Source organism: Oxyura jamaicensis, chromosome 3 (assembly GCF_011077185.1).
Source record: "Oxyura jamaicensis isolate SHBP4307 breed ruddy duck chromosome 3, BPBGC_Ojam_1.0, whole genome shotgun sequence".
Lineage (NCBI taxonomy): Eukaryota > Metazoa > Chordata > Aves > Anseriformes > Anatidae > Oxyura > Oxyura jamaicensis.
This window is the reverse complement of record NC_048895.1, coordinates 48,881,496-48,904,971: the sequence shown is the minus strand read 5'-3', so window position 1 is coordinate 48,904,971 and position 23,476 is coordinate 48,881,496. Positions and strand designations below refer to the sequence as shown.

General features: G+C 40.0%; 1 protein-coding gene across 7 annotated transcripts in view; it reads right to left on the bottom strand.

Annotated features, from left to right (window-relative positions):
• Positions 1–23,476, bottom strand: part of UTRN (utrophin) — a 344,112-nt gene that overhangs the window by 142,088 nt on the left and 178,548 nt on the right. The window contains exon 1 of one of the 7 annotated variants that reach the window (XM_035321870.1): positions 5,406–5,820. The exons of 5 other annotated variants lie outside the window; for them this stretch is intronic. In XM_035321870.1, the coding sequence (XP_035177761.1) occupies positions 5,406–5,459 (54 nt within the window). In that variant the 5' untranslated portion in view covers positions 5,460–5,820. Of the gene's footprint in view, positions 1–5,405; positions 5,821–23,476 lie in introns of those variants that run through there. One more of the 7 variants, XM_035321869.1, reaches the window with a different exon arrangement.

Below are 23,476 nucleotides of genomic sequence, written 5' to 3'. Positions count from 1 at the left end.
ATACCTCAAGGTCACATTTTGGTAATTCTGCAAATATTTATGTGCACGTATCTACTAAACTGCAATGATAATTTATTGGTGTGAGGTCACCAGATCTGTTTACATGCACAAGCATTGCAGGATTACTGTCCTAAATTAAGATAATGGTCTTCGAAGAAACAATTCATCCTGTATATAAATCAAGGTACAAGTTTCAAAGTTTTGGAAGATAGAAAAGAGAAGAAATAACTAGGCTGACTTTATCTACTTTACCCAGCCAGTGTATTAGAAAATTGCCACTTAAAAGTAAATAAATAAATAAATCCATTTAAGAATAAAAAGCAAACTGCTGCCTGTCTTTTCCACTTTGGTCTGGTGATTTCAAAATCCTCTCATCTCCATTCTGAACCATAGACTTTTCTGGTTCTCTCCCTCTTTAGCCCTGCCCTGGAAAATAACATACCTGCAGGATTCAAGCTTTCATTTTATGCTTGGATCTGATTTGAAAGCTTGTCTCCATGACAAGGAGCCTACTTCTTGCTTCAATTTCAATCAAAATATTAAATTAACGCATGCCACAACTGAAGAGCATGCATCTTCAAAGAATATGTAAGTAAGGGATGAGGGATTTGGTAACACTGCAGATGGCACTTCTGAAAAGGACCCAAAGATGTAGCTGACTCCAGTTGCTACTGGAACAGCCCAAAGACAGATCAAGGTGACTTCCCCAGGGCATATGACAGACTTGAACAGAACCAAGCTTTGTGATTCCAACTCCAAGGTAAATCAGCTATTGTTTTTTTTTCTTTATTCTCTTATTTTTCCCCTTTAAAAACAGCAAGGATACCTTAAACGTCACAGTAGTAGAAATAATGGTCCTTTACAAAGATAACTCCAGATGCATTAAAAACAAACAAACAAACAAACAAAAAAAAAAAAAAAAAAAAAAACAGCATTCCCATGATGTTAGTCATTCCAGCACCTTTTTTTTCTGAATGACAGAGGGCCCTTTAGTTCACTCTGCAACCTCCTACAGCTGTTAGCACATTCATTCCCACTCATGTTTTTTCTGATTTTGTGTGTTTATACCATCTTCATTGGTACATCACCATTAACACTGGCAAAATTTTTCCTCTTTAAAGGGCCTGAAGCCTTCAGTTGAAGGCAAAAACATGACTGATTGAAGAAAACTCCACATTTCCAACCAATCTTGAAGTGGAATAAGCAAGATACATTTTATAATAGACAAAACTTTACCCAATTCCATTTGCACTATTAAGAATCCTAGAGTGCTTGAGCTTTATGATACAAAAGTCTAACGCAGAGAAATTATTTTACTCGATAGGCTAAATAAAAAGATGTTCTTACAAAGTTACAGATTCTATTATCAAGATTCCTTAATTCAAGCTTTTATCTATAAATATGTGCTATTACACAAAACTTAGCTTTAGTCTCTTGTAAAAATGTAGCATGAGTTTCTTGTTGTTGTTTTGTTTTGTTTTTCCAAAGGTTACTTGGGACTTATCAGCTATTTACTCCAATTTTTTTAAACTCACTCTACACAGCAGCATTCTGTATTACATCCCTTATTTTAAAAACATATATTTATTTTTAACATTTATTAAGAAACAGAATTACACTCAATTTCTGTAAGGATCTCAACAGAGAGCAGGGGTGGCAAGTTATGGCACATAAAGTACATGCGGCTTCTAAGAAATGGATGTGCAGGTCTAATGCTGATGATATGGGCCACAGGACTAGCAACACTTTATGATGGCACACAGCCTGCTAAGTAATTTTTATCCCTAGGTACAAGCCACAGAACATGCAAGCTGCTGTGGCTTTTGAATCATGTGAAGATCTTAAGAGGAGTTGGTAGGGCTGAGGTTGACTACTCACAAATGAAACATAGCTCGAGAACTGCATTTTCCCCAGCAAAGGTTCTCACCCAGGCTCAGGACAGAAAGGTTGGAAAGTTGGATGTGGAGCTTAGGGACATGGTTTAACTGGAGACATTGGTGGTAGGGGGATGGTTGGACCAGATGATCTTGGAGGGCTTTTCCAGCCTTAGCGATTCTGTGACGGTTTTGTACTTCTGTCCAGCACAAACCATGCCCTGTGACTGGAACAGGACAGCAGACTTGGTTCAGGTAGAGGCAATTGCAAGTCCCACAAGAATGACTGCCCACTTCCTGCAATGGCAAGGTCTAAGTCGGCAAAGACATAGTTACAGAAATGCTGCACTTGCCTGCTTTATTCCTGACCTCTAAAATTGATGACTGCTCACCAAAGTATCTACAGAAAACTATTCCAGCTGGAACAGCTGGAATGCAAAACGTCAGTGCCAACCAACAGACATAACTGTATGCCAGAATATCCTTCTTTGAGGTCTCACAGCAGGTGGCAGGGGAATGGATTTTTATTATTTTTATTTATTTATTTTTAAATAGCAGACTGTATATTGAACCAGGTATGTTTTACCTGCTGCTGCCAACTGCCGTTGGGTACACTGCTGTGTCAGATGTTCACTTTAGCCTCTGCTGCTCAGAAATTTTCATTTTTTGATAACTCTTAGGGAGGAGGGAGTAAGAATTAAGGCATGGTACAGGCATATTCACCTTTTGAAAGGGAAATAAGACTTTTATTGCTCTTTTCCTTGCAAATGCTGAGGATAGGAGACAGACAGATGCTGTGGAAAAGAGTTTGAAAAAAAAAGTCTCTGAAGGATCCAGGTACTCAGCTCATCCAGAGAGTCTCTCCTATGCTTTCAGGGGACAATCCACTTTAGAAAACCTCATCCCATCTGCAGAGGCCCGCAGTGGCAGTCTGCTGTTAAGCAATCAGTTTATAAGAAACCCACATTCAGAAGTGCAGTACACGTGCAGAACCCTTGGGCGGAATTGCCATTATCATAAATCCGCCAGTGGCAGAAGCGTGTACAAAGACAGACATTAAGCCTAAACTGTCATACACAGACCGCGCTATCACTACAGCCATTGTGACTACGGTATGAGTTCAAAGCAATTCACAAAAGCAATTAAGTTTAGATATAACAGAAACTTAATTACAACTTAAGCTCTTAGATATTTCAGGAGAAAAAAATAAAAATAAAAATAAAAAAGAGGGAAAACCATTCTGGGATATTTTTTACATCTAAATTTCACATGCTCAAACTACCAAAAGCTTTGCACAGCAGCTTCAAAAAGCTGTCTTGGCCTGTACGAATGGATAATACCTTCACAGGTGACACATGGCGTGGGTAGGGACTCATTTCATCACAAGCATAATGACGCACTCACTGGGGCTGGGAATGGCAGCCTGTGTTTGACAACCTCTGTGGCTCCATCACATGGCACCGACTGAACATCTGGGGGGCATCATAAATCCATTAATACTAATTCCAGCAGTCACATAATTCAGACTGAACGAAGCCAAAGCAGCCCTGCCCACTCAAGTATAATGCGAATCGCCTTTTGCATAGGAAGGGAGTGTCATGCAAGTTTCTGCAAATGCCATCTGGCTTCTGCATTACCACCACTGTAACAGCAGTCGCAATTCTCTCCTTACAACACGTATTCATGAAAGTTAAAGGCAGCTTGCAAGCCAGGATCACTGTCATAATGGTGTTTCTCCTGGCAGCAAACTCCTCAGTAAGAAAGAACAGGATGGGTGTGGGGGGCATCATGTGAGTGAGAAATGAAGCAGAGGGGAAGAAGGGAAACTTGCTGGGGGGGGGGGGGGGGAAATCTTGCTCAATAAGCACTGATTAGAATTTGCAATCGAAGTTCACCAACTCTGAAATGTTAGCTTTCTCCTACATAGTGTTACAAACTTCACCACAAGACACCAAAATGACACAGTAACCTTAAAGCTAGGAACTAGGGCAGCTGCAAGACCTGCAAGATATGATTTTGTTGAAGAATTGCTACAAACAATTAATTCCTTTAACACAAAATAAAGCAAATATTCAAAATCACGAGGGAGAGCATGGGATTTGCACATGCCAGGGCGTGTAAAGTACAAAAAAAATAGAAACACTGGTTTCAAAACTTGGGTCTTTACAATGTCATGAAGCATCTCAAAACTCCAGTTATGTGTCCTAGTCTCTAAGGCTAACAGCAGCAATTACCAGAGAACACTGAAGCCTGGCTGACAGGCTGGGAAAGGGAGGAGAAAGTGTTCCACACAGTGATGAAATCCTGTCACAAATGTTTTCACCTACTATTCAAAGCTATTTTTGGAAAAAAAAAAAAAAAAAAAAAAGTCATGTTCATGAGACAATGAACAGTATTTGTCTCATTAGCTTCAAAGTTTGCTTCTGTAATAAAGGAAAAACAGAAAAATTTAGAAAACAGAGCTTTTAGAATTTAGGAAACGAAACACCACCAAATCAATTCATAACAGTCTTCTGTAACACAAGCTTATTATGATTTTGAAATTAATCAAAATCATTACAACAAACCAAAACAGAGAACACCTCTAGCTTCATTTTGCTTTATGAGACATTTAGGTTCATTCAGTACTATCCTTTACATCACTGTTCAGGTAACCAGTGCTGATTTGTATCAAAAAAAAACGTATTTAAATTTTGATCTTTAGGATAGAAAGCCACAATCATTCTTTACAATCTGCTTTCCTGCTGTGTGATCGCAAATTTTAACCAATGTGTAAATAAACTACCACATATTTTTTTTAAGACTTGCATGGCACAGGGAGTTTGTATAGAGAAACGTACTATAAAAAAACAACAGAAAATACAATAAGCAAAGCCAAGCTAAAGATCACTGCAAATGTACAGTCTGGGTTTCATCAGAAGTGCTGTCAACTAGATGAAAACAATCTGGTTTTGAGAAGCCTCATGTCTCTCACTAATCAATGCAATCACCACAAAGCCAAGCCTCCTGCCTCTCAGCATCACTGTTACCAAATTTCCTGGTAAGAGAGAACAACTAGAGAGAACACAAGACTAGATGAAAGGATGGGAAAAGTGGCACACTCCTGGGAAGTAATTCTACTCATAAAAGCCATCAAGAGATCTTCCAATTTGACTATGATAGCATCCAACTAAATTTAACAGCAAACCACAGAGCACTTCCTTTATGTCAATAGTGAACTAAAGTCACAAGCATCCAGGAAAGCTCTCTAATATTCTTGGTGTAGCGAAGGCCAAACTTTTCTATCATTTCATTTAAAAAAAAGATAAAGATGACCATAATCAGAGCAAATGCTCTAAAACTAATCCTGTAGGAACTAAAATGGGGAAGGAAAGAAGCGTTAGACATCCATATTTGAGAGATGCTCAAACGGGGGTCCCATGAGAACCTTAACAGCAACACAGAAAAACTCCGAGTTTGACATGAACCTGCCCTTTTCACTGCACATTTTTCAAAGGCATAACCAAGTATACAACACCTTGTGCACCATACCTTTTCAAATTTTGTCAGCAACTCACGTAAGCTGAAGTTCAAGCCAATCATCATCAACCGTCCCTCGAAGCCTACATTTTCCTGGGAGGTCCTCCAAGCCAGGTCTGTCGCCTTTGCAAGGTTTCTCTCTTTTTCCACCTATACAATCTCAAACGTCTCTGGGAGCTCCTGCGTGTGGCCCTCTCTCAGGCGATGTTCCCCCAGGGGCAGCTCACACAGCACCATTGTAGCAGCTCCCTGGTCCCTGTTTGTTCCCTGGGGCTGGGCGAGCGGGCTAGAGCCGCTGATGCCAGGCAATGCTCCTGGAGGAGTTAGCCTGGTCCCATGGGGCCAGGGGGATCTGCTCGTCCCCACGCCTGGCCAGGACTGCCTCCAGCTCACCTCGGCAATGGCGTGCAGGCTCCAAGGGCTTTCTGGCAGGCCACAAGCTCAACGTTTGGTCTCAATTACCCTGAGCAAGAGAAGCTATACTCTGCTGGTGCGCCGTGGGTGCAGGGGGTGGGGAGGAGGAGCAACTCCTTCCATGTTGCTCCTCTCAAGAAAAAAAAAAAAAAAAAAAAAAAAAAAAAGAAAATCCCCAGAGAAACTTCTGCTTCTAGAAATGACCAACAGCCAGCTTTTCAGAGAAATCGAAGTGGGACGAGGCACACTTGCCCAGGACGCGCGGCAGCAGGGCTGGGCAGGAGGCCACCAGCAGGCTGCTGTTGCTGTGGTGATGGCCAGGCCACGTCCAAGCCTCCTCGCCCGGCCCGCTTCGCTCAGGGATGCCACACCACAGAACAGCTAAGGCCCGTTAAAAGTAATCTAAAAAGTCACTTCCTTCATTTAGTCAGTAATAATAAAAAAAAGTCTCCGGCAAAAGATCATGCTGCAACCTCCAAAGCCTTCGCTGGGGATCTCCTCCTTTGGTCCCGGCGGCTCTGACAGCCGTGTGGTAATCTATCCCCAACATTTGTTTATTATTTTAATCAGCATCCTCCCTTCCAGCAGCCCTCGTGCAGCTCCGCAGCCAAGCACACTCCCCCTTCCCGGAGGCCTCCCCGCTGCAAAGCCACCGCCACCTCTGCGGCTGCCCCGGCCCAAAAATCCTCACGCACCTCTCGTCACCCGGCCCTCTCCCTTCCCACCGCGAGGGAGAGCGGCTGTTCTGTCACCAAACCGACTGCGGGGCTGTAAAAGCAGCCGGTGCTCCAGAAAGCCTCCTCGGCTCCCTCCTGACCCGGGGCTCGCCATATGCAGCTTGTTTTCGCAGGAGGCCTTCGCCGGCCTTTCAGCAGGAAACCTGACGCCCGGAGGCTGGCTACTAGGAAATCACTCCATTTTAAATCATTCCCACTTGAAACAGCGTGTGTGCCTGTGAAGGCCTATTTAAGCTACTATTAATGCCTTCCGTACAGCCACACATTACTCAACTGACACAAAAAGGAAAAAAAGTTTCAGCAGTAGTTGCCAGCAAGTCAGAAAATGGATACTTAAAAACAAACCAACTGATCTCTTGCAAAATCTGGAACAAGTGTTACTCCCATGGCCATATGGGAATCATGTGCTGCTTTTACTTTCTCTTTTAATTCACCGAATTGTCATTGGAAGCACTAATAGAGCCACTAACGACAAAACGGTCCTTTAAAATCATTCTCAGCTATCAGATCATACTGATCTCGCCAGTGTGGGTTGGGGTTTTAAGAATTAACTCTGGAAAACAACAAGTTCCCTGGCAGTAGATGGATTTTCACTTTATTTGTACGTCGCTGCATGTCTGCATGATTTGCGTGGGCATATTACACAAACTGCAGCAGTGCTTGCAAAATAAACAGGAAAGTTTTCCAAATGAAAAAGGCAGAACTAGACTAGTTTTGCTGCCCTGCTGATGGGTAAAGACAAACTGACTGAATATATTCCACTGGTTATGGGAGCAAAAAGCCCAATTATGAAGGCAACAGCAGTTAATTCTGCAACAACTGCAGATTCTATTTGCCCCACGTATTGCTTAATCTCATAAATGTTCTCTTTCAGTTGCACACTCTAACTTTTGTTAAATGTTTATTCGCTGATACTTCCCCCCAAAATTCCCAGCTAGTGACTAAGACCAGCTAGTGCTCTATGGAGCCTCAGTTTCTGATCTACTTTCTTCTTTGTTCTACACTTCCCTTAAAAAGTACAGAACAGAGAACTGCCTCCCCCCTCCCCTCGAAGACTTTAAAATCCTATCTAAAAGAAAATATATTTAATTTAGCATTTCTTAAAATCTCTTCCAATCCACAAAAATCTATCACTCAACAACCTTAAAACAAAACCTACAGACTCATAAGTGACTAGCAGCCTTGCAGGGCTGTTAACTCTGTGGTTTACCCAGGGTTTGTAAGTTGATGATCGCAGCAAGAAGGCAGCTGCAGCCCTGCAAGATCTTGCTAGAGCATCTTTAAGTAAAATCTATTTATACAAATATAAACAACACAGAACGAAAACACTGACCAGCAACAGCCCACTACTATTTGCAGCACACAGTAGGAGCTAACACACATTGTCTGAACTTTTTTGAGTTCACAGACTTTAGCAGGACATCTGGGGGAACATGCCATGGTAGTGCAGTTTTACCTCCTTTGCTGGCAAAATGCTGTTGGTCTGCCCCTCCCATCAAAATAATTGGAGGTGATAAAAAGAAATGCATCATTAGGAATCATTATGGATCATAAATTCCAGAAATATGACACTTGCTATAAGAAATCTTTACACTACTTATTACTACTAAAATTTCCCTGATCAGATTTGTCATTATTTTCTGTAGAAATAACTCCACAACCACAGCTGGTAATGAGAACGGAATCTTACAGTGAAAACTACAGTTCATACACAGATGAAATATTTGAGTGCTGAAGTCCAAAGAATTTCATATTCTGACGCTGCGAACTCTCATGTAAATACCTGATCTTCAACAGACGGAAACGAGCAGAAACTCGTGCAGTTCCTTCCAAATACTCTTATAGATAGATACCAAGATCCACAAATGGGAATTTCAAACCCTGCTGGAGAATAACATACTCGTAATACATTAAAGACACTGCTGCAGAGGATCACGTACATGGGAACTTTTTGTTACATTTTGATATTAAACTAGTTTGGTGCATTTTCTCACAAATCTTAAATAATAACATAAAACTGGATAAAAGTAATATAACCAGCTAAGCATACTTTCTGTCCATCAGTAAATGTTACTAATGGCAGCCTGCAAAATGCAGTGACCATCAACTGAAAAAGCGCTTTCATCAACGGTACAAAAAGGAAGGTCAGCACAGCAGACTGCGACATAGGGCTACAATTACATGACTGCTCGCAACTGGTTTTAGGAGTTCTGTTCTGAATTGCATGCCCTGCAAATCCTAGCTTAAGAGCTTCCTCATTTACAAGACTTAATGAAGAAGTTATAAAACTAATAGCAGAACTGTACATCTAAAAACTTAGTACATCTACATCTTAGTACATGTACATCTTAGTACAACTCCCCCACAACTTTTTATCAAGTATAAATCCAGAAGTAACTGAATGCTAAGGAACTGCACACAAGTGAAGAATCAATGTCTGACCTAAAAAAATAAAAGAAAAAAAGAAAAAAAAAAGAAAGAAAAAATCAAAACTGACTAAAAAGGGAAAAAAGTTATTCCATTCCCTCTGGTAGGGAAAATATCGAATTGAGTTTCACATGATCTTATACCTCTGAAGTTCAGATTCAGAAAGGATAGGAGTCTTTCACATAGATAATCTCTGCAAAATGAAATTAAATATGTGCAAAGAAACTATAAAGGATTTGCTTCGTACTTGAGATGACATGCAATAGAACAAGAAAACTGTCATGCTAAGCACAATTTGGCTTTAGAATACAAACTAAAGATGGAAAAATGAGTCTAAAGATGGAAGAATGAGTTTTTTCTAGAACATAAATGAAAAAATAAACAGCAGCAAGTTTCTTAAGAGTGAATTAACCAGGTTGTATATACACGGAGCGTACATATATCTTACATAACTCAATAACAAAAAGATTAAAAGAATAGCATTCCCTCTTGTGCGATTCAGATGTGAAGGATGCAGAGGTCAATAGGTGGTTACAGCAAATCAATACACCCTCGTTTCACACAAGACATGCGGCTTCAGGCAGAAACACAAAGAATTGACTTGTTCAAAAGCACTGTGGTATTTTCGCCTGCCTTGCAAAATGCATGGTGTCAATTTGATCAGACTAGGAAGGAGAGCTGCCTTCTCCCTTCTGCAGCAGATCAGCATTTACATTACAAAGTTAATGCACAGCTCCAGCAAGACGCTCCCTGCACTGAGGCTCACTACCAATTGAACCCAACGTGTGGGTTTCTAAGGAGAGCTCTTCCAGCACAGCCCTGCCGATAACCTCTGCCAGAAGCTAGGTCACTCCAGTGACATAGCGCCCCAAGGACCAGGAATCCATCAAGACAGATGGACACACCAAGGTGCTGCAATAGAGAGAAATAAATAGCAGGATAAGATAAAAGTCACATAAATATGATTGCCCAATTTTCCTCTTAATTTAGATATCTATTGCAATGGTGATTGTGATCCTGATAAAAAATTACATGCAATATTCCTACAGCATGGGACCAAAACATTGTACTGGTTCGACATTTTCTTCCCTTCCTTAGAGAGGAATGCCTTGGTTTGCCTTGGAAAGTTATTTTTACAGAGATCAGTCACAGATGCAGGCAGCCTGCCCTGTGCAATATTCACCGTATTCAGTGACAGAGCCCTGTACTAGGTACAGGACTAGGTACAGATAGCCTATGGCCTTCCTCAAAAAATGGGGTATGAGGCAGGGCATTAAATCCCTAGAAAAAAAAAAATATGCTAAAATTCCAGATAAGGTAATGCAGTCCTGGGGACAAGCAATGTTACATTGCCGTGAAAGAGTAGTAAAGAACTTGGTGGTGGGTTTTTCCTCTTATTTTTGACTTATTGGACAACACATAGCTTTCAGCTTTATGAATCAGCTATGATTTTCTAACTTTTTGGATCTGAATATAAATCACTTGCATGTTTTAATTTCTTTGCACTTCCCAGAGGTACACATCCCTAAAACCAGAACCTTGCAAAGCTGTGTTTGGAACACAGGCCTGCTGAAATAGCCCATATTTGAGCTACAGCTACATCAGACATTAAAGAGAAATATGCAGGCAAGTACCACTACAGCATTCATGTCAGGCATGGAGCCACTGCAGAATTTACTGTACAAGAGATTGAGACCTGATTTCCACTTATGGGATTGATCGGAATGTGAAGGTTTTAATGCTGACCCTGACTGACAAAATGAGGGAGGCAGCAAGCAGTATGGAGGAAAACTGGTTTTCATGCCAGGCAGGGATTTCACATCAGGTTATTCCTTCCTAAATACTACGGGTGACTGAATAAAATGCTCCTATTGATTGCTAGTCTACAAGAAGTTCGGTGAGGAAGTCTCCCTAAGACTGTTAGCTGCCTTTCCTCCTGATTTTTCCTCTTCAGGTATAAGGTATCTGCGCTTGCTTCCAATAAGCGCACCAAGTATAATTAAAAAAATATAATACAAAATCTCATTCAAATCACATACCGCAGTCTTTTCCCAGCTAGCTTCTAAGCAATGGCATTAGACTCAAGTACCTAAACAGAATACAGGGCCATTAGAGCTATATGGCGTAATTTATCATTTTAGCATGCTGCAAGGATAAGTAGCCTATTAAAAATCTTTTTACATAGTCTGCACATATTTTATGATATGCTCTACCTTGTCTTACATTCCCAGCTGAGCAACCTTATATTGCAGGAAGAAGTGCCATCAACTAGATCTAAAGACACAGAGAATTGGACTCTTCCCCATCCAATATGAACTCTAATCCTCTAATCTCAGACACAAATATTTGCTTCATCTGTAAACTTTTAATTCTATATATCAACTTTAACATGCCATTGAGTAGCAGTTATGAGAAAATTACTCATTTGAATATAGCAATCGGACATCTACTAAGTATTTCTGTCAAATCACAGGAGGTCAGTCTCCTAATCTGGAAAGAAATATGAAGGCACTCCATTTTAATTTACCAAAAATTGGGGTTTAAGTTTACAAAAAAAAAAAAAAAAAAAAAGACAAATGGGACAAATGGCCCTTGACTACAGGGATGTCCTATTAACAGTTAAATAAATATTTTCATGCTGTGAATAGTGGATCAAAACAGCAACCCACAATGCCTCATCAACAAAACTGAACTGTTGGGAGTAGATAAAGAAAAATATCTGGTGGAAGGTTTACATTAAAAACCTTATGACTGATCCCATAGGACAGCCTTGTCTTCATCTAAATTGATTTTCAAAGCATGGGATTAAATCCTAAGAACTCATTAGAAGATGAGGGTTGAAATGTTGTAGCTCAGAACGAGTATTGACTCTTTTCAGTAACTGTGCAATGATTCCCTAAGCCAACTGTCTAGTTATGGAATTTCACTAGAATAAATTATATGCCTTTTTATCACATCTAGTGTATAAAGATAGCAGTGAAGCTGACAACACACCTAATCGTTGATCAGCAACATCTTTAGAGAGAACAGAAACAACTGCAAGTTTCTGAAAGTAACCCCTAAAATGCAGTTGTGGCTATTCTGGAGTGAGGTGCTTCAAGGAAGCTATGCAAAGCATGCAAGGATGGGAAAACACCCCACAAATAGACGAGATGAGGGACAAGAGTGCAGAGAACTGAATTTCCACAGCTCCGGCACACAAATCTTTCCATGCTGGATGTGCTGCTTAAATCCCTCATTTGCTTATTGCAAACGCTTTTCAATAGGGAATGCAAGGGTAAGAAACCACCTTACTTACTGTGGCTTTTAAAAGTTACAGCAAATTCTTTTCTGCGCTCAGCTGCCCACTCCTCGGTACCCTGCAGGCTTTATGATTTTTGAATTTATAATTGCCTCCAGGCATCCATGCTCCACAGCATACTTATTCGCTACGCCTACAACAGTTCTGCTATAGGAGACATAACTGAGCCCAGTGTGTTTATACCTGCTGTATTTCTCCTTTTTGAATATCATCCTACTATGTATATTTGGCACATCTGTTCCCTGGAGTAAGCTCCTAGTTACTGCTCTAGCAGTAGACACTCATCTTGACTTTATCCTGGAGAGAATTTGGATGTAATAATGAATTTGCATAGCTAGCAAGGATTATAGAAACATACTGCTACAAAACTAAGACAAGAATTGAAATATCACGTATTTTTGAGCAACTGACTTGATTGTATTCCACTTAGTTTCCTAGCACATATCTAGGTCTGAGTTTCCTTTGTATTCTGCGTTCTGCCCCTTACGCACACAGGGCAGCTGGATGAATACTCTTCATCATTTTGACCTCGGAAGAATCCCCTTCCAAGGTTAAGCACTATCAAGAGAAAGTAGCTCATCCAATTACTACCAAAGTCAGTAATTGCTTTACTGACAAGGAAAATAGTTAAGCTTAATTCCATTAATCAAGCAGACACCAAGCAATTAGGACTTAAAACTCCAACATCACTGTGGGCCAGAAAAATCAAACCAGCACTACAGACCTGTGATTAGCCACAAAAAAAGGCTTGCATCTCCTGGGGAACCTTGTTTCATTCTTTCTGCAAAAAGCTCTTTTGCAACAACAAAACACACCTCATGCCCTCACTCCAAACTGCTGCTGGAGTTGGATTTGGCACTATAAATAAAGTGCACGCAACAGCATTTGGCTCTAGAGACATGATGCGCAAAATCCCTAGCACTTCCAATACTCTGAAGATTGGAGAGACTGTAAGAGAAGTACACAGTCTGCAATTTCTAGGAAATTCACAGTTGCACTTTGGTCACAAAGGCTCATGAACATGAAAGTGATCTCAGCCATCAACATGATCATAACAAACGCTCTTCTACTTTTCTTTCATGAAGTGCAAGAAAAGTTCTGGCTCATTTTTTACCTCTTGATTTTTAACTTCTCTCTCCAGCATCCGAATCTCAAAAGCAAGGTAGAAAGATAAGAGAATGGAAGATAGCACTGCTAATATTCATCATTAGCAAATGGTTAGAAGATGTATGAGACAGATTTATTAACTTTAAATAGTCATAAATATACATCACAGGGCCAATTCATGACAACGTGAATGATGATGAATTGATGCATGATGAAATTAGGTTTTTGGCAGCAAGACAACTTTTACAACTACTAAATATGGCAAACTAAGCTTAACTTTGACTTTTTTAAAGGTAACTAACAGGCAAATAAACAGGCAAGTAAACATGACTACCTTTTTCTGTGTTCAACAGCCATCATGCAGAACTTCAAGTACTTTATGCATAAGGAGGAGGAGTAAAATTAGATGTTTTGGGATTCACAGGGTTTTCTGTTTCTGAACTTTTCAAATAACTTGATTTTTCCTATTTAGATCTTATATTTTGTCATATCTAATTTCCTTATCTCTGTCTTCAATGAACACATAAAAAGAACATTTGTACATTTTTTTAAAAACCTGAATTAGTTAAGGTGCATAAATACTTGATAAATCAGTAAGTGGTACAGCTAATGTAAAAAGCCTTTAAAAATCTAAGTTTTGATGAAGGATCACAAATGTTCAATGCTATTAAGTAATGAAATTATTCTATTTTGTACCTGACACAAAAATGTGTAGATTCTTTTTCACATTCATTGCCTAGAGCTCAACCACAAGGAAAGAGCATTCGTTCCAATGCACAAATGACAGTTCTGCTATCCTGTTACACAGGGATGTAATCAGAAATGAGTTAATTTTGCTTTAAATAAAGACCAAAAAAAATGTAATGCAACACCTCAGTTTAAGGAAAAAATTGAGAGGTCCAAGTTGCTCAGATCCTGCTAAAAATGCCTTTGCTTCTAAATGAAAATAAGTCTATAAAGCAGTTATAAAGCACTACAGTTATAAACTGAAAGCACAGAAGGCTCACCCAAAGACCTTAAAATTTAAGAACAGAATATAAGACTTCACTTTTCATAAGGCATCAAGGAAGAGAGTCACTGCACGTTTTATAATTGCTGGATTTAAAATCTTATCCCCACATTGACACTCCTAACACCCATTATCTAAGGGCTTCCAAGGGAATACCACACGCTTTTAAGCACCAGAACAGCTGAGAACAGCCGTTCGTGTCATGCTGTCGATCATTCTGGCATCTCCAACAGGAAAAAAAAAGAGTTCTCCATTGCATTGGCTGAACAACAATCCTTTGCTTTAGATGGGTTGTTTGGCTCTCCATTCCAATTATTTATTTATTTTTAATTGTTCACAAATTCAATTTCTTAAAATGATTACCAATATTTACCAGAGGAAGAAGAACATAAAGCCTCACTACGAAGCACCTGTTTACATGCAGCTCCTACCCTGTTTCTCATAAGGTTGCTGTATGTGATTGCTAGCCGCAAATTCATGTTTACCTCTTTTAAGCATTAAAGTGGCAACTTGCTTCTATGTTTCAGGTGTATTTTCCCGTTTGCTTTTGCCTTTCAATACTCTGTGGAGCCCTTTATTGTTTTTTTGTTTTGTTTTCGGTAGGATAGGAGGGGAAGATAAGAGGTGTTTGGTCAAACTCCTCTCTCAGTGGCCAGTCCCCAGACCTGATTCTGAGCTCAGCGGGGTTTAACAGGCACAACAAGATAAAAGAAACAGAGTCCACAGTAACGATCAATGCCTGGTTTGGAACTAAGTTTTCTATGTGCTAATTTATTCCAATAACCACAGTCAGTTTAATAAACCTTTTTCTGGCTAAGGACTACTCACTGCAAAATCCAGAAAAGTGGCTGAATGTCAAAGATCAAGTCTGTGGCATCTGTGGACTTCCATTTTTGGCTTCTGTGTTACTTTTTAAGTCAGGACACCCTCATTCCCTCTCAAAAAAAGATCTAGCCTCCCCTGTCTGGGTAGCTAGGACGAGCTGTGTTCCAGGGAATCAATCGCAAACCCGTTACAGGATGAGGGAGAACTACAGTGAACATTCTCAGTACGTCCTGGAACCCGACGAGTTGCTGGCTGTAATTAATGCTTCAGAGGATACACCCCCAAAAGGCTTAAGAAGTGGAGCAAATCTGTTTATTCAGGAGAAGGGAGAAGGACCAAAGGGAACAGGAAAACTGTAATCACTCTCTTGTACATGCTCAAAACCAAAGTGCAAAGGCTGAAGCAGGCTGCGCCTACCGTCTCTGCCAGCTCCAACACAGCCTTGTGCAACAGGCAGATGTGTGCAACATTGCTGCCGTGCTCCCCGCTGGCACTACAGCTCCTTGGTCTGAGGCAAGGCGAGCCCAGCAAACAAGGTGCTGGAGGGAAGGGCACCGTTGCAGGAAAGAAGGCTGCCAAGGGCTCTGAGCACACTCACACAGAAGAACTCGGAAGTTACCACCAGGCATCTCAGTGCTACAGCTGCAAGCGCACTCTTCCTTTTGAAATACCCAGTCTGACTACAGCTATTAAGGCACCGAACCAAATTCCCTCGCAGAAGAAGGTTTATTATCTTTCTGCATGCTGTGCCATTTTGTCAACTAAGAGGCTCACGTAGAGATCTTATCAGTGGCCTGTTGACAAAAGTAAAGAGCATTTACAATTGAAATTATGATAATAAAATCTTTATTCTTGAAATAAAATGTAAGCTGCATTATCCATAACTGCAGCTTTAGCTTTGACTTGAACAAGAAGCTTATTTAAATATAGTGTGCCTGAGGCTTCTCCAGCCCCATTTTATTACTAGCTACTTTAAAAGAAACAAATAGGTTTTCCAAATTTATTCAGGCAGAGCTTTTTTTTTGTTTAGTGATGGTCAGAAGCTCCATTTCCATTGAATTATTGTATGCTTTTATTCTCATTTAGCTGTCATTTAAAGCCAAGGACTCCACCCTCTATTCAGAAATGCCTGAGTTTGTGCTGGAGGAAGGAAGCTGAGGATTTGCCCATAAAAGTGCAGACTGAAGCTTAGATCACCTTCACCAGGACACAAGCACACTGGTTCACCTTACAGTATTTGCAACTCAACCCACCTTGGCTTTAACCAGCTATGACTTCTTGAAGGGTTTTTGATTTTTTATTTCAGAACCTCAAAATAAAATGCCTCACACTGCAAAGTTTTGGCCAGCATGCAGTAAAATTAAAGGAAAAGAAAATGTAAAAACAAAACAAAGTGCTTTACATCCATTCATATCGGTTTTACTTTGTTTTAAAGAAAAACTTGTGGTTTAGAGAAAGATTAGCCCTTGCTGAGGGCGAATTCAGAACTGCAGGTGTGAGGAAAAATACAGTCATGCTGGTGAAAAAAATACACCAGTTCACTACACATGCATTAACATTTGATCCATAAAGGATCAAATCTCGTTGGCCGTTGTTTAAAGTCCTGTTGAGAGGAGAAGGGAAGCACGCACAAAAACATCTAATGAAAAGTTTCCATTAAGTTGTTGGGGGTGGGAGAATGCACTTCATGTTCATCTGTGTGGAATAAACATGTACTGATACGGGCTTCCAGAGCAACACCAACGCAGAGGAGCAAGAGGACCAGTCAGGTATGGTAGGCAGCGCCCGCAGTGAGTGCACACATGAGATGCACCGACCCAAAGAGCTACTTGCAAGGCACTTGCTCCTTGCATTTTCCTACCCCTGGCACGCAGTTGAGAATCACTGTGTATGAAGGCTGAGAACTGAAATGCTCTCATTTCCCCATCTGAGGGTCTCTTCTAGAGAGTTTGTTTCCACCTAAGAAGTTTGTGCCCAATCAGCCATCCAGTGATAACATGAAAGGCTCAACATGGCAACGGGTAACTTAATGCAGCCTGTGCAAAATGAAGGAATGTCGGGAGGAGAAAATGGAAAACATCAAAACCCATTCAGCTGAGGAAGAGCACACTGTCTCTGGCATATTTGATAAAACACAGCTATTAAAACTTCAGGCCAGAACGAGACAAATGCACAAGTTGCATTTTTCTCCAAAATCTGTCTTCAGCATATATATTGGTTGCTCTACTTTCACTTGTAAAAACATGCTCCTAATTGAAGCAACTAGTCCAACACATTGAGCTCTATTACTGTTCTCTGCTTGCTTTAAAGCAGCAGCAAAAACAAACACACAAAATTGACTGTGTGCTTACTAATGAAAGATGAAAATTATTACCTTTCATGCTTCGCCATTCTCTCCTTGAAAAGCAAATGAGAGATAAGCAGACATATCAGCCTGGGTCTGATATTCAACCTCGAATAGGTCTGTCAGGTCACTGGCATCTGTGCTGTGAACCGTCATCAGAACCCATCTGCAAACTGCTCTCTGACCCTCCCTCTAACTACCAAGCAACAAACAATATCCATGTGTTTGTGCACACAGCTTTTGTTTCTTCAGTGCTTCCCACCCACATATAAAAAATAAAAGGGTTGTGAGAAGGGAACAGATTTGCAGAGGAGCAAATTTCTTAAAAACCAACCTTGGATCATGTCAAGGGTGCCGAGTACTTGCAGCTCCCCTTGAGACTGTGGACCTTAAAGGCGATAAGCATCTCTGCAAAGCCTAGTGTTTATACAACTAGAGCTAAAACAAACACAAGTGAAAGCCTGCCTGCAAGGAAATAAAGCCCACCAAAGTATGACAACCTATAGCTCCAAAATGTCACCACAAATGACAAATGCTTCTTTTTATTGTGTCAGACATTTCAAAAAAAAAAAAAAAAAAAAAAAAAAGCCTTTGCTGTTATTACTGCAACCTAACACCTGCTAAAGGGATCTCTCTCTTGGGGAGGGGGGGGCTGTGCATTTTCCTCCAGTGTTTTGCTGAAGCTGTACCTTTGGGTTTCCCAGCTCCCTCAGGGACCAGGCACTGCAGTGGCTGCTGCCCTCTCAGGGTGAGGAACACACAGATTTGAACCTGAATGAGGAAGCACTGAGCTCCTGTCAGGATCCCACAGAAATTATGATGGCGTGGGGTCACACTACACAGTAAAAATAACTGGCACCATTAAATAAATATCAGTGATTTTTAAGTAGAAGTAAGCTGAGGTAGCACGCAGCGCACCATCAGACACGCTCGTGGACAGCTCCACTGCATGCTGATGGAACTGGTGAGCTGCAGTACGTCTACACAACGTTTTCACCAAACAGAACAGCTTCCTTAGGAACAGCAAAGTAGCTTAAAATAAGCCCTTGGACAGTTTGTGTAACACTTAACATTTACAGTAAACTTCTACAGAGTAGCATGAAAAAAAAAAAAAAAAAGACCAAGGATGAAAACTCAAAAAAAAAACAACAACCCGACTCATTTCTCAGAGGGGGGATTCAGGAGGGACAACAGAGTTAAAACGTTCAGCTTCAAGACTCATACATTTGCACGGAGCCCAAGCTATCTTAAGAGGACCGATGAGAAAAATAGCAGACATAATTCATGACTCTTGAATTCTTTAAGTTAGCTTTCTCTGTACAAGCGTCTTCTGTCTGTCTAGGCACAGAGGAGAGGAGAGCAGCGTTAGCAGTTTTGGCCAGAGGTCTTCAGGGAAAGTGGCTGTGCCCTACTTCGACAAGAGCAGTTGCTGAGGCAAATTAGGTCTTTGACAGGGATGAAATGAAGTTCCACTGTTAGCACAAAAGAACTCCCATTGATTTTGGCCTCTTTCAGCTGATGTAAATAATCAAGTAACCATAAATTTGACAAGGAATAATTGCTGCCTACTGCCCTACATGGTGTACTCAAAAAGGCATTTAAAAATCACCTTGGGCAGAGGGAGAAGGAGAAAGGAAAGCAGAGCTAGGACAGTTCTTCTCCTTTATTAAGCTCTATTCTGCAATGTCACCTGCAACCACACGACCATCTTTCAGCAAGAGGGGAAAAAAGCAGGGTGCTTGAAGCAGCAGGTTGGCAATTCCACGCTCTGATGGGCTCAATGGGTTCTTAATTCTGCCAAAAAGAAAGGAATTTATAAAGTTTCATTTCATTTGCAGACAAGCTCATTTGAAACAAAGGTGATCTGTGAGCAGTGAATTCAGTGATGCAAGGCTTTTGATAAATGTGTCTCAAGTTAAGCTTCCACTTGGCTTCCCTGCGCCCTGATAGGAGTTCAGCTCATGCTCTTGCAGCTTTTGTTAGCAACACAGGACTGACTGAGCTTCCATTAATGTCTTGGCCTGTGTGCTCAGGACTTTTCACCAGTCATCTCTGTTTCAGCCCAGACATAACAAGACACCAGTGCTCCGGTGATATTGAAGAGGTGTCCTGCTGGGCTGCTTTGCAAAGACACAGCTACTACATGCTAAGGCAGCAGCCGCATTTCTGTTAAGTGACGTGCCACAGACATCATCCAAATCCAGAACTACTCATTACTACACTGGACCTAGCACCCGTATCATCAACAAACCCTTCCTGGGTCAGTCTCCCATAAAGGAGTCACATTATATATATACATTATATATATACATTATATATATATATTTAAGTAACTGGGTTCTGCTTTGGCGATATCAATGAAAATCCAAACTTTCTTTTCTTTATTTTGCCAGTGAAGAAAATTGCATCAAACTGCATGTGGATCTAGAATTAGTTTGGATTTGTTACTAAATGGAACAGTATTTGTGACACTGATAAAGGAAATGAAGCTCCCAGAATGCTTTTCAGAAGAGAGAGGGCCATCATTATTTTATGAAGCACACTTAGTGATATTTGTGAATTCTGAAGATCTTATATCCATTTTACACTTCTTAATTAAAGAAGTCAAAAAAAAAAAAAAAAAAAAGAAATGAGCAAAGCTGTACAGATCTCAGACCAGCTCAGGCAGTAGTAATAAAAACAGGCACACAAAAACAATAACAAAAAACTCACCCTCCAATTGCCGGGGAAAGAAAACAGTGTTTATACCAGCTTTTAGGTTAGAAAGCAGTAATGTCTGAAAAACATGCAATTATGGAATATTTAGTCTATAATTACGTACAAAATCTAAGCACTGGTGGGAAGGAGGGTACCAGCTAAGAGTCCACCAGACGAGCTCATCTGACAAGTTATATTTCCATCACTCGAAACACACAAACCACCACACAGCCACGTCTATTTGCAAGAGACTTAAGGTGCTAGGTGAAAGTATACAGAAAAGAAATGACAGAGGAGATAGAAGTATGACTGACACCTGCTCTTTGAGTGCTGGACATTATTCTATTGGGAGCTCTTGTAATACCTCAGGTCAGCCTCCAGCATTCAAGACTTCTGTTAAGTATACCAAACAAGAACAATTTGGCTACCAGAGTCAGTTGCTATCTGCAAAGTACTTTGATGTCTGTGGATGGAAGAATCCACTGCTGTTGCTATTTTAATTAAGAAAGGAGATGAAGGCATAAGATGTTCATGAAGGCTTCAGAACCCAAGTTAGGTTTATTTGCTATGTTTTCAGTATGTCTGTAAAGACTGCAGCTATGATAGAAGACTGTTAGAAAAGAAAGTGAAACTGTCCCAAAAGATCTTCTACTTTCAAGAACAAAAGGACTCTGAGGGAAAAGACTAACAAACCTACCAAACAAGCATCTGGTTCATTAAGATTTACACCTTTCAACAATGAAGTTCTAAAAACACAGGAATGTTCAAGATTTGTTGCAATTTCTTCTTGCATTTAATTTACATTTGGATACTTTTGCAAGTACTACTGCATGACATTGTACAGTAAGAGCACTGACTGTTAACTTGCTATAAGCCAATAAGCACTAACACACATGACCTTTTTGACTGTTGATTTATTTTTCCAGGATGGAAAAGATGGTTATGCTGATACACAGCTGTCCTGCTGCAATCAAAATGTCCAAACATCACACCCATGCTGCACAAACCTCAGTTAATGAGCACCACGTTTCCCATGCCACCATCTGCTGATGCTCTGGGTGGAGAGATGCGTTCAGTGGTGCCTAGATAAGCATCTGCCATTGCCAAAAACACAACTCTTTTTTTTTTTACTGGCTCTCAAAACAACCATTTGCAAAAATCCATAGGAACGACAGCAGCAACATCAAAAAAGGAAAACAAGAGCTCAGTCAGTACTTGCTTTTCATACAATAGTCCATATGCACCATGGTATGAGCATGCTTAGAAACACCAGAAATCAACTGAAGCTTTTCTTGATATTTATCACATTCAACTGAAAGACAATGCTCAGTATTGCAGCTTTAAAAAAAAAAAAAAAGTGGGTAATTAAAAAAAAATGTTGAACCAACTGCACCAAGAAGCTTCTCAGCACTGGGGTACAGGAACTGCCATGTTCTGAGTTAGTGACCAAAAATTAGGGACACTGAACCCCCCAAAAAAACGCAGCCTCGTAGTCTAAGATCTCAAAGGTGAGTAAGCTTCACAAGGACTGGAAAAGCAGATCAGATCCACGAACAGTTAGATATTAAAGCAATGCAGTTCAGCTGGCACACCTTCAATATATAAATTAAATCATTGTACTGATAGTAGCTACACTATTCTTCACAGCAAGAATGACCAAACAACCTCTGTCAGACATCATATGTGGTCTTATTTGACTGATTTCAGTACAAATTGAAAAGCTAATTCTTGCTGAAAAGTACATCAACCTAGCACATACCTGCAGTGAACCAAAGGAATCCAAAACCAACCACAATATTATTTTATCATTCATTCATTCATTTCCATTATGGATTATTGAATATGCCAAATATCCAGAAGTTATCGCTGGTTTTGAGTAAGAAACACATTTTCAGAATGTGAAATCCTACAGGTTCTGTAGATGATTAAAGTGGTATCTGTCAAGAAGTCTTTATCCATTTTAGATACTAAATCCCAAAAACTTGGGGTTCAATTACCACCTTGTTTATACAAAACCTTTCAATCATTCCTGAGACTTTGCTATTACTAGTTTCATTATTCCTTTCTGATTAAAAGTACATTATTGGAGCTGAAGTTAAACCTGCTGATAATTAACAGCCTAACCAGATTCAGCTTAACTGTTTTTTAATAGTCAACCTATTATGTATTTGTTCAATTAAATTCACTTTAAAATTGCAGTTTGAAACAGTGCCACTTTGCAGATGGATAACGGGAGGAAAAAAAAAAAAAAAAAAGCATCTTGTTGCTGCTAGACCTAAGAGTTGAACTTTTAACCTTTAAAACTACTTTGTCCCAATCAAGGATTAGTGTTTCTCCTCAATTAAAAAAAAAAATCCTCTTTAGCATTTGAAATGGAATAGTTAAATATATTGCGCAGAGAATTCCTGCAATCAGCTGTACCATAACTGTACTCTACTACTCTGAAGAGAAATAAAATATCCTTTAAGGTGCACTAGAAATCAATGGGAAGAAGCATATGCTGACACTGAGTAGCATCAGTAGCTGATGTAAGTGGTGAAATGTACATTTGTCATTATAAGAACTTTTAAGTATCTCTCTGAACATCTCTAGATTCATTTTCTTCTATTTAAAAATGCTAAGAGTCATCACTCCATTTGTGCACAATAGATCTATATTGGTTCTATTGAACATGAATTACACTTTCAGCAAAGATGCATTTTGCATACACAACTTTTCATTGCTATAAATTGCTTCTTATAAACCATTCAAATAAAGAGGACACTCACTCTAAGAAGGTTGCACAATTGCACAATCCAAAACCAAAACTGCACTTGAATTTATCACTCCATTTTTTTATTATTATTATTTTTCCTGTAAACTACTTTGCAACCATCTTAATGCCATTTTCATCATTTGGTACTTGTTTAGACTGAGTGACTTGAGCTATGGTCTTGTATCATTACAGAAGCAGGAACCTCCAGAATTGCTATTGAAATCCCAGCTAAAATGAGTAAGGATGAGTTTTTTTCTTCATGTTTGAATTGGGAAAGGAGTCTCCCCTTCTCCTCTGCAGCCGTCTCCTACTTACTTAACAAGTGTTTATTATTTTTTGGGCATGTGTAGCACTTGTACTTGCATATACGAAGGTTTCATAAAAAATAAAAAATGAAAGAACATGAATTATGTTTTCTAAATTACTTGCAAGTGGCTTTCCTACATTCACCGCTCTTTTTCTACTTG